The 17880-nt window shown below is 35.9% G+C and overlaps 2 protein-coding genes across 3 annotated transcripts; both read right to left on the bottom strand.

Moving 5' to 3' along the window:
• Positions 1 to 3108: 3108 nt before the first annotated feature.
• On the bottom strand, positions 3109 to 9622 carry LOC108778989 (forkhead box protein H1). 2 transcript variants are annotated; one of them, XM_018546327.1, is made up of 7 exons: positions 9548 to 9622; positions 5594 to 6003; positions 5069 to 5499; positions 4585 to 4888; positions 4320 to 4425; positions 4103 to 4239; positions 3109 to 3350 (listed from the first exon to the last, which is right to left on the bottom strand). In XM_018546327.1, the coding sequence occupies exons 2-7, from the start codon at positions 5979 to 5981 to the stop codon at positions 3271 to 3273; spliced, it is 1446 nt and encodes a 481-aa protein (XP_018401829.1). In that variant the 5' UTR covers positions 5982 to 6003; positions 9548 to 9622; the 3' UTR covers positions 3109 to 3270. The 2 variants fall into 2 exon arrangements, with proteins under 2 accessions (XP_018401829.1, XP_018401825.1); XM_018546323.1 differs by lacking the exon at positions 3109 to 3350 and having other exon boundaries at positions 3639 to 4239.
• Positions 9623 to 12863: 3241 nt separating this feature from the next.
• LOC108779116 (zinc finger FYVE domain-containing protein 1) lies at positions 12864 to 17012 on the bottom strand. The gene is made up of 7 exons (XM_018546476.1): positions 16953 to 17012; positions 16262 to 16751; positions 15877 to 16143; positions 15394 to 15766; positions 15069 to 15324; positions 13271 to 13721; positions 12864 to 13199 (listed from the first exon to the last, which is right to left on the bottom strand). The coding sequence occupies exons 2-7, from the start codon at positions 16725 to 16727 to the stop codon at positions 12985 to 12987; spliced, it is 2028 nt and encodes a 675-aa protein (XP_018401978.1). The 5' UTR covers positions 16728 to 16751; positions 16953 to 17012; the 3' UTR covers positions 12864 to 12984.
• Between the last annotated feature and the right edge of the window lie 868 nt (positions 17013 to 17880).

The following is a 17880-nucleotide window of genomic DNA, read 5'->3' as shown; positions in this document are numbered from 1 at the left end:
TAATCTGCTTTGCTCCATACTTTGTTGTGTTTTTTGGTGTCTGTCATAGGATGACTTCGCTTGTCAGCCGGTTGTAGTAATAGCACATATCCCGCGTATAACATAGGAATAATTATAAATTTTCCGAATTTATGTTGTGTAGAAATCAGCGCTACGCGTTAAGAAAAGTAAATTTGCAATATTAATACTTATTCCTTCTTATAATGCAATTATAGAGTAACAGTCTATCCCTTTGTCGTGCCGACTCCGCGTGCCGACTTAACGCATTGCACATGAGCCCAAGATTCCTTTTAAGAAACCGGCTGACTAGAGTATTTCGCCCAATGTCAGGATTTACTGGTGTATTGCTTTACATTACCGTGACTAATCGATTTAATCTAAGCTTTAACCTATCGATTAGCTACACTGTATTATGATTGATGAATGGCATCTCACTCTCTATAGCCGATTAGTTTAGAATTCAACTATGTGTGGAAGAACAGATGTTCAGTCGTAGCAAACGAGAGCTAGACTAAGAGGATGTCAACAAATTGTTGTGAAGCTATAACATTAAATTTTCGTAGGATTATCAATTTGAAGATGCCAGCTCGTTTTAAGGTCGATATCAAGGTAGAGTATTCAAGGTGTGAGTAAGAATGCCAGTTAATTAATAATAATAATTATTTATACATATGTGTGTGTGTATATACATATGTGTGTGTATATACATACATATATATATATATATATATACATACATATAACTCTTTCGCTAAAAGTAATACATAGAATTCTAAAACTTCGGATACACTGAAGTATAACAACGATAATGTATCATTTTTGCAATATATCACAGAAATAATAACAGTAAAAAAATAAAATTTAAAAACAAAAAACATAAATTGCATGCGGCTAAATTTCATATAAATTATATAATGTTAAACAAAGAGTATGTTTAATTTTAAATTAGAAGACAGATAAATTTTGGAAATAATTACTTTCGATATTTTTTCAATATTTTATTTAAATAATATTGTTATTCTTTTTTTATCAAGTAGATTTAATATTTATTATATTGTGAGTATGGCATTCTTTCTTGCACCTTCAGATTGAATTTTCTTCTGGTGTAGCTGACTAGCTACAATCACAATTAAATGTATATTTGATGTAGCGCATCCTGTTATTACACAAATCATATTTTCCAATTTTCTTCAGAAGATATCTTCTATTTTGGATAATCAAGATTTTCAACTTTCTACTTTAACTTTGTCACAGCTAATCTGCTGTTTTAATGAAAATGAAGTAAAATTTAAATTATATTATTAATTTAAAAGACTGATTGAATTTTTTCTACATATTCACGTAATTGTGCTATGAAACTAGCACTCTATAATACTAACGATGAGCTCTTTGAGTGATATCAAAGGATCATCGCAAGTAACCTGAATGAATTCTGAAATAACAGAATATATATATATATATATATATATTTACGAAATTGACATAGTACGTTTCACGTATTACTGATATGTAAAAATCGATCAGGTTGCGCTACAACAGTTGTTTTTCTCTCTCATTCGAATTACTAATATTTATACTTTGTAGAGTGATATTTAAGCTAATAAACTGCGTACCAGCGAATTATTAGGAAGAACCTTTATCACGCGGGCAGCGCCCTGTAAAAATATATGTTCTCTCTATATTGAACTATATATTAATGTATACAAGACCAGTTTGCCTAATATTCTGTCGCATGTCTTCGTAGCACACTTACATATTTTACAATTACAAGGTATTATCAAATCTCCTCTCTTTCTTTCTCTCTTCTTAGTGTTATAGTTTTTTTTTTATAAAAATAGGTTTTCTCTCCACGTAGCGCTATTTTTCATCTCTATCCAATCGATATTAACATCTCATCACGATCGCTAAATATTCAGTCTCCAACTGGATACCAAAACTGGTCTGTGGATACATTAGAAAGGTCTCTACATATGTACAACACTGTTCAAAATCATTTTGAAAGCCACAAAGAGAGTAGAAAAAGACAGTGAAATGACAACATTTCTTTGTTTCAAAACCATGTTGAATGCATGGTGGAATCAGAAAGGTGACGTTGCTATATCGATGTGAAAATGACATTTCACTGCTTGTTTTTCACATTGACGATTTGATTAGCTAAAACCCCACTGTTTTACTGTTTACTGTGAATTCTTCGAAATGCTTCACCGTCCCAATTCCACCATTTTTTTTTGTTTGTTATCGAAGGGGAAATCTTCCAAAGATCCCCGGGGGAACCGTCTCCGGGGAGTGTCGGATTCACCGCCCGGCAGAGACCAACGGCCGGGGCCGAGGTCACCCTAACCGGACGGCGCCTAGTCCCAATTCCACCATGATTGAATGTACTTCAAAATCTTTTTTTTTTTAATTTTTTTTGATAATACGTTTGTGGCACATATGTTGTACACATGTGCAACGATGCACATGATGTGTCTACATGCAGGGTGCCCTCAATTTCGCGTGTAAAAACGCTGCGATTCGAAGGTTTACGAGAAATTGAACCGCAAAAACATTTTTCAATTGCGATCAATAATTTTTTTTAAATTATAAGAATTTAAAATTCAATAAAATCTACGTTGTGTAATTAATTAATTATACAATTTTATAATTATTTTATATTCATAATACTTTTCTTCTTAAATTGTTTATAGCACTTCTTAAATTGTTTATAGCTTGAAATTACTGTTAACTGACTGTATTCAGGAGAAAAAGCAGCTTTGCAACTGTTGTAAAAATCAGTTTTTCGTAAACTTTCTCGCTGTTTCTAGCTGCAAACTTGGGAACACCTTGTACATATGTACAATCAAACTCCCCTGATTCTTAACCAATTGAATATTTTCTTTCACATTCACCGTTTTATCACATACGTGGAAAATGATATTTTCATTTTATGTGCTACTCAAATGAGAAAGGGAGAACAAAAAAGTTATTCGTCACAGGTTGAGAATCAGGAAGTTTAATTGTATATACATGAATGAGTATGTCGGGCTTGATGTGTGCAATGTGTACATCTGCATATACATGCATATATATATACATTTTATATACATATATACACATATACATAAATATATATGCGTGTAATCATTTTAAATATATTATCGATTTTTCTCTCTCTATTGAATATGCAGCCTGTCTCAAGAATAACGAGACTAGAAACTCCCATTGAAATAAAAAATATGGTAACACTGGGCATCAAACCGGGCTGTGATTTCGATATCGAAAATCGCCACGTTATGTTTGCAAATAAGAGATCTCGTTATTGTTGGGATAGGCGTCATGACAGCAGATGTTGATTATGCCTCTATACATATCTACAAAAAAAAAAAAGAAAAACTGATATAGAACTTTATCATTAATTAAACTCTCTATGACTTAAATATAATTGTTTCTCTCACAACAGTTCTAAAATGATTATTATTACTTACTTCAGTACGTAATAATAATTTTTTTAATTGATATATATTCCATGTACTATTTAATTGTATTCATGTTTCAACAGCGTGTTTAAAAAGTATCTCTTTTAACACTACATCTCTATTATTGCTTGTTGTTTAGTGCTACCGAATGTATTTTGGCATATAGCATGTTGTAAACCCTGAGCAACCACACCAATGTATTCGAAATGCATCCAACAACCCTCTTTTTTTACTAGCACAACTAGAAGTTATGGAAGAATTTACATGCGCGTTTTTTGTGTGTTATCGACGAGAAACTCGAATAATAAAATTTCCGCAAAAGTTGATTCTAAACGTGTTTATAGAAATGAACAAGGAATTTACTGATAATATTCTATAAAATGAAAGTACCTTCCTGTTACTAGATAGTAAATTCTCAATCGCTTTCCTGACTCGCGCATAAGTGGAAAGCTTTCGATAATGTACACTTTTCCAAAAATGTAACAAAATGTGTCTACGTTAACCCCTAATTTGTTTTAGGTATCGATTTTCCTCTCCCCAGTCCCGCCATCTTTTACGTCTCTTTTCAGACGTACTCGAGTAATCACTCGTAGTAGAACGTTTTTTTGATTTCACAATAACGTCCGATTTAGACGCCGTGTTAATACCTTGTGTTAAATGATGTGTTCTACTGTAATTTAGCGCTGTACTAACACCAGCCAGATTCAAAAGTGCATCCGCACCTTCTGCAATTTTTCTTTGTTCATCAAAATCTGGATTTAGTTCTTCCTCATTTGAATGTTTGCTATAGAAAGAAATGGAAAACGATAAAATTTACTGACTCATGCAATCTTTACGTTTATTATACAAAATTAATATCTTTACCTTCCTAATTTTATCGAGGCGATACAGCTATAAGTATGGTCCTCGCTGGAACTCCTGGTAATTACAGGCACCAACTTTTCCGCTTCCGGCAATTTTCGTTTACGATCTACATTAAAATATATATTAATAAGTATAAATTAATGAGTATCTTGAGCATTTTAACCGCGTCCTTGCTATTCTTTTCATCTCGACAAAATACAGATAGAGACTTTGCTTTTTATTATTTCATACAAATATGCATATTCAGTACCTTTATTGTGATTACCTTTATTATGATTCAGAATGATAGGTCCATGCTTGAAGGAAAGCATAGCGGCAGCTGCTGCGTCAACATCGCTATCTATCTCGGTTTCTGCACTATCATTAATATTGCTAGACGCCAGTCTTTTGGATAGGTATGGAAAAAGAACCGGATCTGGGAGACGTGTATTTATGCATTTTCTAGGCACCTTTTCCGATGAAGACAAATTTTGAGTTGTAGGGGGAGGAAAAGGAGCGCGAGACAACGCTTGAATCAGATTTGGGCGGTATTGTGCATCTACCATCCACAATGATCCTTTTCCTAAATTCTAAAACAAAAAAAAATTAAAAAATTGTAAGAAACGTACAATGTAATACGACGTTAAGAATGACTGATATTTGCTTTTTGTGTCGATACTTTTAGTTGATATTATACAGCCAAAACATCCTTAGTTACCGTAAAAATCTCACAGTACGCTTCGTCGATTAAATTCACTTCGTATACTTACCGGAGCTTTTTCCACCTTCCGAAAGCACTTGTTGAGACTTAAATTGTGTCTGACAGAATTTTTCCATCCAGTCGGGGCGTTCCTAAAGTATGGAAAGTGTTCCAAGATCCACGCATAAACCTCCTTCACAGGTAGCGCTTTTACGGGACTATCTTCAATAGCCATAAATATGAGGCAGGAGAATGAATACGGTGGTTTGCTATTTCTGTGTAAATGAGGATCATATGGTATATGGGTAGGATGCTTGTTGCGATTAGACATTGGCAAATTATTGTTGCTCAAAGAAATCTTCGTTTGATTACTTGGCGAAATATTGTAATAACTTTTCGCAGATTCTTGAAATATTTGCGTAGGTTTTTGATAATTTTTGACGGGATGCTGATAGTTTTGTCCATTCCCATTCAATGTCGTGTTTGTTTTTCCATTATTCTCTATCAACGCACCACAAAAAAATGAAATTAATATAAATTGTAAGAATACTTGACTGCAAACACAATGCATTCATTTTAAAAACATTCAACTTACCTGGACAGAAACTATCATCTAAGCTTGATACAGAATTTGTGTTTTCAGAAAAGTCTGCCATATCGTCGCAGATATTATTGTTCAGCATATTCTCGTGCTTTATGATTTTGGTGGGGTTCGAAATGTCCAAACCTTTAAGTAAATTCTGCTGATGCAGCCAACTGAGAGATGTTAGCTCGTCGTCCGACTGATTGTTCTTCTCCATAGCCTTCTCCCATTTAGGAATTTCGCTTTGACAATCGTTGGTTGAGTTCGAGTCGGCCAGCATGCTGGCGTTCTCCTTTTCCTTATCGTTCATCGTGACGTTCTCACCAAAATTATAATCCTGAGACGAGATCAGTTCTATGTCAGTTTCGATACCCGATGCATCTGGCCTATCTGGTGGCATGTTGCATAGAGTCTTCTAGTCACTGAAAACGAGAAATCCCTAATTTTTTTATGCAAAGAATTTTCCGGGGAAATGTTATAATTGCGAAAAGTATGCATTTTACATATGTAATTTACTGCGAGTAATGGACTAAACACATTGTTATCATAATCGCACTGATATCTACATTTGGCTTATCTTTCTTTCATTTTATTCAGAAAAAATTTACATTCTGTAAATCTCGTACATAAAATTCGTATACAAAATATTGCGAAAACTCCAAAAGTTGTATTATTACTTCTGATAAAGATACTTTGTATACAAAAATAAGTGTAACTTGTACTCGAATATGTACATACATATGTATAGTATATACATATATGTATATACTGTACAATACAAAATATTTAAAATTCGAAGTATTTAAGAATTGACAGTCCAACCAAAAAAAGGAATTCTTGTGGAAAGATTATATATATATATGTTTCCTTTCTCATATATATATTAATTTACAATAGAACGTTTTCTTCCTTTTCATATCCCTATAATATTAAGGAATTAAAAAATTTGTCGACTTAAAAAAAATCTATTGTCTCTAGATGGCATTTAAATTTCTTCGGGACAGATATCGCTCGTATCTATAAAAACTATTTCACTAAGGGGAGTTTCGCGCGAATATACCTATTAAGATTTTTTCTCCTTCACGCGTCCTAATACCAATTAAAGAATCTCAAAACTTGTTGACTTAGGCAAAATAAAAATCTTGCTAGTTGATATCTAACTAGATATCAATTAAAAGCTTAATTCTGCATCTCAATTCTATAATTTGTAATTATAGACAGTACGATATCGTTACATTTTTTTTTACAGTGTAATACTTGTGCAATAGACAAAATAAAATACCAACGCTGTTATTAAAATTATAAAATTGAGATACGTTAGTCATATTTTTTTAACTTTCTAATCGAATTCTTTTCGATAAAGACTAAGTTTAGTGGTATTTTATTTAACTCTTTAAACACAGTTAGAAAGTTGAGAATGCTCTTTTTGAGTTTTAAAGCTTCTGATGGTATAAATTAAAATTTGATAGAAATTTTGCTTTATTAAATACCTACATTTAACGCATAAAAAATTAACCCTCCCCGCTTCTTCGAATAATCTTTTTTAAATAAAGGTATACGTTGTACTCTTTTTTTTTTTTTCTTGTGATTCAGATACGGTAACCCTAACTCCTAGGTACAGAGGAATTTCGCACGAGCATCGCCGCAATATTAATAATAAATACGTTGCGACATAAAAATCACCGCGAAAACAGTAAGAAATGGGCCCGATCGCTTTTCTATTTTTGGTATGCCGCGCAGCAGAGACGCGAGGATAGAAGTAAAGAGAGAGAGAGAGAGGCAGAGAACGAGAGCATCGTGAAATTAAAATCTCCGCGCATGTGAGCCGCGCTCGCGACAGCCAACAGAACAGCCTCGAGGCCAGGCGTTATGCCCGTGTCACACTACGCATGACTACGCATTGGAGAGGATTGCGAATTAAATATTACAATTCGGCCAATCGGATAATTTTAATTTTTATTTGTTTTATTCCGATTGGCTGAACTTCTCTAATCTCAACACGCAATCCTACGAGACTCTCAATTCGCATACGGGACATTACGGGATTGTTTATCCGCGCGATATAATAAGCGACAAAATGGCCGGCGCTATCACGCGGAACTACACTTCGGATTTTCAAGTGAGATACTCGATCCGATCGACTGTCATCATCGGTGGCGTGGCGTCACGTTGCGTCGCGTCGTCGTCGTCACTCACGTTCCGAATGTCTCTCCCGCTCCTCCTCACCGTGGAACTATGGCATCCACCTTGCGTTGCATACCTCCGACAACGTGCTCCCCGTGGGCTCCTCGCGGTGCGATCGGCGTCGATAATGAATCGACGAAATTTCGAAGGTCGATCGTGTATTGTGAGAAGAGACGAAAATGACAAAAGTGAGCGAGTTAGGAGAATATTTATAATTTCATTGGCCAACACGCTACGATGTAAGAATATAGGTGTTTCCACTCGACCGTATTTCGTTAGAAAACATGGTCCTCAAATAGAATGGAAACATCACGTAAGAATAACTCAGACAGCACACGATATTTTGAGGATATTTCGATTGTTGCGCTCAAGTAAAAAATAAATGGAAGTATGAACATTCTGAGTATATCTTTTGTGACATTTTAAGAACATCCTCGGAATATCATATGTTACCTGGGTAATATTTTTAGATGAATCACTGTATTATTACACCGCGGTCAACACTTACGAATTTGCTCGCACTTCTGTAATTTTTACTTCATTACAAGATACACAATAGACTTCTTGGCGAAATTCTGGCGAGACCCTCGCGAAAGTCTCGCTCCGTTGTCGTCGTAAGAAGACTTTGCGAGAGAGAATTAATAATAGGTCAATTCTAAGTAGAATAGTAAGACCCGTAACTCGGTCTTGTATAATATAAACCTTGTAAGAACTTGGAACTAGTATTCTAATTTTACTTAGTACGTAAAGATACACGATTATTCGTAAATATCTACGAATTCTCGTAAATCTTACAGGCTAGTAAGAAGCTGTCTGCAAAGATGTCAATATAAAAAGGTACAAGCGGTTGAAAGTTCTTACAAGTACATCACGAAAACACGTTTACGAACCTTACGGATTCTGCTTAGAATTTAGTAGGCGTAATCGCCATCGAAAGGATATATCTTATTTGTTTCAAACGTCGCGACGCGACGACGAGCACGTGAAACCGTGATTTCTCTTGGTCCTCGCTTCCCGACGATCGCGCGAGGAGCGGGAGCGGGGAATTCACGGCGCCTGGGGACCGACTCGCGGCGGGCGAGCTGCATTACTTGTTGAATTCAAATATGGAGCTTGATAACGATTACAAAACGCGAGGGCAAAACGCGAAGATGGCCACGGGCATCGCTCGCCGCACACGGCAGGCACACGCGTATGTACACGCACGCACGCACGCGTATTACAGCCTCGCAGGCTCCGGCGTTCGCGGGGCGTGATGCACTCGCGGGAATTACATAAGATAAATCGAACACCGCGCGTGGAGTCGCAGAGAAAAGCTGGAACGCGCGACGGGATGCCGCGTGGATTAACAGCCGGATTTTCTCTCCTCATTTCCCATCTCTCGCTCCTCGTTTACTTCACTTTACTTTCTCATTTCCACGGCGACCCTCGCGTGCCACGAGGCCAGCCGTCGAGACCCCTCGAGGGACGTCGGAACACTCTTTGCACGGACACCCTCGTCTCGTCGGCTCGGGACGTGCTGCGAACGCGTGTTTCACGTGCACGACGTGTTCGTTGCCGTGTCGAGTTGTACGCCCCACCGAGAATCCAGTACCATCCGTGTACACTTTTGCGTCTCCGCGTCGCGCTCTCTTTCTATCTATCTATCTCTCTCTCGTGTCGCCGTGTCCGCACCACTCGTGAGTTTCGCGTGCTGCGATTCTCTTTCTTTCCCCGCAAAATACCGGCCACCGAACTAAAACCAAGCTGTGCGATCGTCGAACGTTGTTGAGACGAACTCACGTATCACGGCGGGATGCAGACGGTAGTCTTCGTTAGTTTTCGCGAAACGGCAGGCATCGCAGGCAGACACACTCTATACAACATCCAGCTGATCGAGACGCCATATTCTAACGTCATCACGTACAGTACATATCAGTGGTACAGCCGATCGCAAAAAGGTTGCAACACTTTATTTTTAATGGGCGCGTTCAGCGGACTCGACAGTTTAGTGAGCGCTCGCTATTATTGGGGTATTTTTGTAGATCATCCAATCAGAATTTTAGATCTAGAAGAATACACCAATAACAGCGAGCGCTCTCACTCGACTGTCGAGTCCGCTGAACGCGCCCAATGGATTTCGGAATGCAGACTGCGGCTTGCTGAATGAGCGAGTTTAAATTTTAAATCGGCAAAGCGGCTAGAAACTGGCTGGCTCTACTTGTGGATCCAACCAATGTTGTTTAATTGCTCGAAATAGATCTAGCCGCTTTGCCAACTTGAATCCATTACCCCGGATCTACAATACGTGTTTTAAGCCCTAAGCTGGAAGAAATTAACCAATTACAGTCGAATTCGAGGAGAATAATCGACTATGATTCGTCCATTCCTTATGGCTTAAGGCTTAAAACTCTGTTGTCCGTGCTTACCCCGTCAAAATTACATGTTAATTGGCTAAACCAGCTACACATTCTTGGATTCAAAAATCGGGCCGAGCTTAGCCAGTCTAGCACCGTGGACACAGGACTTAAAGAGTATATCCACACAACTCGCGTAGCCGCATAAAGAAAATTATCCAAACGTACTTTATTTATCATCCTTATGATAAAAATCTGATTGGATAATTGTTACTATGTATATGTTTCTGCGATTATGCAAATTTGTGTGAATACCTAAAGCTCCTGAATAATTCAGAAACGAAAAATGACACGTTAATTTTTATTATGTGCCATTGTAAATAAAGACAATTTGAATCAAACAAAGTGATGAGATATAGCTTTAAAATATTTGTAAAAATGAATGAAAACTATGCTTATCCTTTCTAACAATCAGTAAATAATCGTAAAAAGTGATAAAATGTACGTGAAAAATAGGCTACGCATGCGCATTGAATAAAAGCATTTATGTGCTTTTTATCACTTTTTACGATTATTTAGATTATTTATTGATTACTGTCAGGAGGAATAAAGATAATAACTTATCCATAATTTTTACAATTGTTTTAAAATTATATATTCCATTATTTCATTTTATTCAAATTGTCTTTATTTACAAATAGCAAATAAAAATTTTTTAATTATAAAGCATCTCTTTTTTTAAGCCATTCAATTTTTATTGTGGTAATTTTTTTCTATTTCTTATGATTTCTACAATATGTTCGCTTAGAAAAGAAAAAAATCAATTTTTTTCGAAAGTGTTTCATTTTTTAAAAGTGTGATTGAGCATGTATAAAAAAATACATTTTTTTTCTTATTTTTGTCTGGAGAACAATATACTAAAAGCTTATCAAAGGACAACAGCTGGGTCCCTTTCCTTATCAGGAAATTTCTATATTTTTCAAGTAGTAAATATCCTGATGATATAATGCATGTAACAACGGTTAATTTTTGAATATAAATAAAATAAGGCAACGACTTCGAGAATTCGAACTTTATTTCAAGCGCTGCTTATTATAATACAGAACAAAATAAAAGTAACAATTCTCACGTTCGAAGATGTGCTATCACGTGTCCACCGTTCTATTGATACTTAACACATCTTCAAATGCTATGCCGGTATTAACAATTGTCACAGCCACGAGATTTACATTTCTTGTAAACAAGTTTCTCTTTTTTTCTTACAACTATCGATCACTATTACTAAAGGAGAACTATACATATGTACAACTGCTAACATGTACTATGTATAGAACAGCAAACAATTTTTAAGCGTAATCTTGACCTATATCCTTTAGAGATATAAAATTGTATATTAAAGATAGCTGTGTTTTTAATACACTTCAAGAAGATACTTCCAAATAATAATGACCATAATTATACATTTATGCACAATCATACATTTATGTACATTTATGTATTCACAAAGTTATTTTCTAATTACAAAAACTAAATTAAACAAGGTACAGCTTTCAAACAACTACAGACTTTCAAATTTTGTTAACTTAATAAGTTAAAAATTCAGCTGATACTCTCTTGTTTTTTGAGATTTGAATCATCAAATAATCGACGATTCAAGCTAGACAAAACAGCGAGCTTGCTTGCCAAGCAGTTGATTGCAATTAATAAAAATCATTTTGATTCAAATCAATCATATTCAATTGCTTGTATAGACTAACTATTTCAACGAATACACCTATTGTCTTTTTAAAATTCTCATTATCCTATTAAATATATAAATAAAACATGTAATTATTTTATGTTATATTAAAAATATACAGGGTGTTGAGAATGAAAAGTTTTATCGCATAGGGGTAGACTAAACTGAAAAAAAAAGTCTTCTACCATTTTACAATTTTCACTACGCGTTGATAACAAGTGGCAATGGTCGTCGCTAGACCATTGTCCATTGCCACTTGTTACAAACAACGCGTGCCTAGTGATGGCGAACGCACGCGGCGCGCCTCGCTGGGCTGTCATATCCAGCCGCGCTTGCATTTGGCGGTGGGCCGGGCGAATTTGGATGTTAACTATTGTAAAAATGGTAGAGGACTTTTCTTCTCAGTTTAATCTGTTCTACTTTTACGCGATAAACTTTCATTACTTCTCAAACAATCTGCATAAGTACTAGAACTATATTTTTCAGATATCTCATTATAAAGCTGTCATATGATAAAATAATTTGTATTGTTACATTATGTATTGTTGGAAGTAAAAAACATCGATTTAAAAATTTTATTTAGAATTTAAGAGTTACAATCCTAATAACATTAAAAGATTCGTTCAAAAAAATTGTGGTCAACTGCGCGATTAGGCTAGACAAATCTAAGATTTTCTACATTTACAATTAAGTCTCAGTACAATTTCTGATCGTACAAGCAAAGCTGAGTATGTATTTGTAATATTTTATTTAAACCACAATTTTTGCAATAGAAGTGTATTTCATATTTTATTTCAGCAGTGCACATTGAAAGTATCACATATTTTGTATATTTGTAAAATTGAAAGTTTTATGTATTTTATAATTTAAATAATTGAAAATCTTATTACAAAATATTTTCATATATTCCCATAAAATATAAAATACAAAACATTTTTATGTGTCCCACTAAAATACAAAATCCAAGATACAATTGTCTTACAAATATCATTTTTCAAAAAAAGTATTTTAAATACATGTCCAGCCTTGCTTACAAGCATTATGTGAAATAAGTAAGTTTATTTCATTTCAAACGAATATTTTTTTTTCTCCAAGATTTCTGTATTTTTGGACTGTTTTCTTTAAGAGATACATGTCCAACGATTTCAAACGCAGGCGTTGCATACCCTTACAGGATGATCCCATCCTCGATGAGGTACAGGTTTACGATGTTGCGAACATTCCTGACACACGCCACGTCCGCAAGCTCTACAATGATGTAGAGAAAGTATGTCGGAAAATTTTCGTTCGCAAACACAACAATTAACTACCTCCGAATCCGGTATCCAATAAGATGGTCGAACGGAATCTTTTATAAAGGCTGTACAAACAAAATATATTCAGAATTTATCTGAGAATTATACGAGTTTGTGATATAACATTTTTACTCACATTTGGAATAAGTGAATACTGTTCCAACGACATTAAGAGTCGACATCACGTGCTCCGTTACTTTTCGCACGCCGACATCTTCCACAGGTTCAAGGGATTCATCGCTGGAACAATTTATCTCTTTCTCGTAGCACGTGTCACAAACTCGAACGGGCGAGTACCAATTTCTATTTGGCACGCATTTTGTTTTTGACGAGCATTGCGCACAAAAGCCCTCTCCACAATCGCGACAATGGTGCTTGTCATCTGTTGGACTGAGTAGAATTTTACACTGATAGCAGTGTTTTATCTCATTGTTCGGTCGCCAATAAGACGGTGCCACTTGATCTGCAGCCCAGGCTTTCAACGCTTTCGTCGGCTGCAGAGAAACGTTCGTCATGGCTTCAGTGATGTATGAAACGCTATCGATAACTCGTTGTGCTGTATTTTGAGAAGCTACAGAACGATTTGACTGAAATAGATTATGGATATTGAAAAATCACTTCATAATGAAATTGAAATGCATAAATGACAAAATAATTTTCTCATCTTGACAGGATCTAAAATAAGCATAAATGCAAAAATATTTCAATTTTAAATTAATTTAATCTATGTGTTGAATTAATTTCTATTTTAGGAGAATATTGTACAATATTTGAACTACAATAATATTAAAAATTTTAAATAAAAAAAAGGGAAACTGTAGAATTCATGCTTCTTCTGCAGATGACAGATTTTCAAAGGTGGAAATGGTCTGAAATAAGTAAAATATTTTTTTTGTAAACAGATGATAAAATAGCTATAGCGTAGAATTTTTAATATGTTAAGACTCTTGAGTACTCAGCCAAGAACTCCGTGTTGATGATAGCGACACCGAATTAATCAGCGGCCTGGCAAAACTGATAGTTGCACATAAGTACGAGCTCATGTCCGTGTGCTCATTTCGGCGAGTACACAGCATGCACTCATGCTTTTGTGTGTGTATATAGCGCTTCGCCACGGTAAAAAACAATAGGCGTGTAAATGATTTTAACAAAATGTTTGTTACGTGCCATTTCGTTAACATTTGTTTATTTGTGAAAATATGACTTGCCTCGTACTCATGAAAGTCCCAAAAATGAGCGGAAACTAGTTATCTTGAAATTTTATACATAAAAGCGTATATTTCACTCGTTTCATCAGCTGTTAAACTGTGTGTTTCTGCCAGAGTATAGGCTTTACGTGCTTTTTATGACCATTTACTGACTATCAAAGGAGGAAAGAATAATTTCCACTCATTTTTACAAGTGTTTTTAAGCGATCTCATCATTTACATTTATCCAAGTTGTCTTTATTTACAAATGGCACGCGACAAAAATTTATGTGCATTTTTCGCTTATGACGTCACAATTCCAACATGACCGTCGCGATTACTCAGCAACCTTAATTCAGTTGTTTAGAATCCATTTTAACTTCTTTTTTAAGGTAAAAAATTTCGTTTTTTTTAAATCACACAAGCTACTTTACATAATTTTCAACAAAAAACTCCTCTGTTACATCTTAGTCATTGTATCTATTTACAATAAAATATTTCACTTTATTTCAAATTATTCCTACCTTTGAGCTTTATAGGAATTTTTTGTTCAATATTTTTTATTTAAAATTTTTAATACACTGGCAAATTTGTAATTCTGATATTGTATAACATATCCTTAAAATAAGAATTAATTCTAGGCATAATTAACTAAAAAAAGTCTTGAATTTATACTTATTTTAGACCCTGTCAGAATGACAAAATTATTTGTGATTCCTAAAATAAAAAAGCTTTTCTGATTCTTACCATATTCCAGACATGAGTAATCTTTTTACGTATAGCAACATCCTCTGGATTATTACCATACCAATACTGTCTGCTTTTGTATATTTCGCCACAGTGTGGACAGTTTATAACATATCCTGACCAGGCATTTTTAGCAAAACTGTACCAATTGTTTTGATCTTCATAATACTGTCTACTCACCTCAATTTCATTCCCATTTTTGTAACATCTTTTACATATGTATATCAAATTTTCATACTGACACTGGAATTTGCACCTATTACAACAAACACCATTAATCCAAGTATTTGATTAAAGCAATATAAAAAAAAATCTATATACCAACCTAGCATTACTACTGTGTGGCTTTCCTTTACTAAGATGTCCCATACTATTGTTACAGCCATTATTACAACTTAGACATTTAATAGAGCAAGTAAAATACTGTTCTGGGAATAGAGTATTTGAAACATTTTCTACTTCACTTGATAGCTGATTGTTCAGGTTCTTAAGTATATTATACACTAGGTGTGGTTTTCTGGCTGAGCGAACTGTCGTGTTATTCAATTCGTTATCAATTGCGGATCGTAATTGTTCATAATCCGTCGTGCCGTTTACCATTTGCAAACCGATATACTTAATAGAGCTGAAAGCACCAATTTCTAGGCTCATCTGTGCAAATCTAGCTTTCAGAATATCTTCTGCACTTTCCAATTCATCTATAAAAGAATCCATCGATATATCATGTCACAATGGCAAAGCAATTATTAATTATAATAAAGTTCTCAGTTTGAAATTACTGTCATTCTGAGAGAGTAGCAATATGTACTGTTGATCAAAGGTATGGTGTGTTTAGTTTCATGCAGCACTATAACACTTGGTCCAAGTGTGCTCAATGAGGTAGAGATTCCTCCTTTATGTCCTATTGTTTGTAAAGTGGTTTTAAAGTGATGACTGTAAGCACGCGATGCAGCGCCCAAAAATGTGAACAAATCCCTGTTTAATCTTTCGGAATGGATTCCGTAAACCACAATATCAGAGACTGCGAGTACCTTGAGTAACAATCTTGTCCGTTCGTTTTCACAATTAGTAATACCTATACAAACATCATAACGTAGCAACATAAATTTGTTGAATTTAGCAGACAATTAATTTTACTTAAAAACAATCATAAAATCTGGAGACAAGACAATATTCAGTGCTAAGATATGTACCTTGTAAACCTTCCGTATCTAAGCAAATAACATTGAGAATTGGATCAAACGCTGCCCAGACTCCTAATGTACAACAATTCTGCTCGTTGGATGTTTGAAATACTTCCTCGCCCTTGAAGAATATCTGGTTCATAGTATGGCTTTTCCCATCGCCTGTATTTCCAAATATCGAAACAACTTTGACTTTAATATTGTTTTCTGTACAGTTTAACTTTTTCAGAAACTCTTCTACGTCGGAGATCTGTAGATTCTCCTGTCCATCTAGCAGCAAGAAACTCTTGTTGTTGTTATTATGGCACTTTGTGCAAGAGTTCATCAACATATTCTTCTTCATGATTAATAAATTTGGATTGAAGTCAGACAGCTTGTCAAAGTCATCTACGCTGCTGTCCACACTCTTCATGATCGCTGAATCCGTCGGTTCCACCTTCTGGACGTTCCTCCAGGATTTCCAAAATACGCTCATGACATTTATCGAATACAGCCGTTCCTTAAAAAAACAAATCAATCAAGATCTGTATCACTGCCGACCAGGACTATTACAGGATGACATCTTTCTCGACGTCGGCGCACTGGCAGACAAACGCAACGGCATCAAACTTCAGACGAACCATCCACGACCGTACATACGACGCACCAGGACGCACGACCATGCGCAACGCAACTGCGTATATAAATACGAGATACCTACCTCTCCTAATTCTCAAACTCGACGGCGCCACACGGCGCGATGAGCATTGACGAGCATTTAGGTGGAATCGAATTCGCATGGGAGACTCGCGGAAGCGAATCGTGACTCAGGAGGAATCCATACGCGACGATCACATCGTCATCATATGCGCGGCTCACGCGAGTCACGCGTCTACACTTTTATGGGTCGGCAGGCGCGGGGGGTGCGTTCCAAAACTTGATTGTCAACTCCGCCGAGGATCTTTTATCTTTGTTCATCATTCAATAAATAATAAAGATAGAACATACTCGGCAGGATCGCGCCGTCGCGGTCTCACCAACTCCGATTAACCTAAACGGTCGATTAAGTGGCAATCGTAATTGGTTAATTCTGCCGAACTGCAAATGCGATTGGTCAGTTCCAACGTAACAATCGATCGATTAATAATAATTCGGCAAAGTTGCCGAACAGGGGTACTATTCTGTAACTATTTTTACGCGCCTATCGACAGTTGTCATTGCGCAGATATTTTGTATGGCAAAAAAGCTGCGCAACGACACCGACAACTGTCGGTATACGTGTAAAGACAGTTTACAGAATAGTACCCCAGCCCTGAGGATTCAACCGCCGGCGGCTTCACCAACCTGATTGAGTCATCCGACTGGGGGCTTTCAGAAATCGACGGATTCCTCGGATGAGTAGAATTCTTTGAGCGAGCACATCGTGCTCGCTCGTGCAGTTTCGTGCGAATTGCGAAATTCTTTTAACGTCGAGCCGCGTCGCGCGACACGCCTTCAACTGAAATTTTTACATCACGAGGAACGAGGGTATGCGACATATTATACATACACGCGGTGTATGTATAATATGTATACATATAGTATGCTTTCCTTTTAGATGACACACTCGACACAAACGTCGTTCTATCCTTCTTAACATTCAACGAATG

The sequence above is a fragment of the Cyphomyrmex costatus genome, unplaced genomic scaffold, assembly GCF_001594065.2.
Source record: "Cyphomyrmex costatus isolate MS0001 unplaced genomic scaffold, Ccosl1.0 scaffold120, whole genome shotgun sequence".
NCBI lineage: Eukaryota > Metazoa > Arthropoda > Insecta > Hymenoptera > Formicidae > Cyphomyrmex > Cyphomyrmex costatus.
This window is presented reverse-complemented; position numbering and strand designations above follow the sequence as displayed.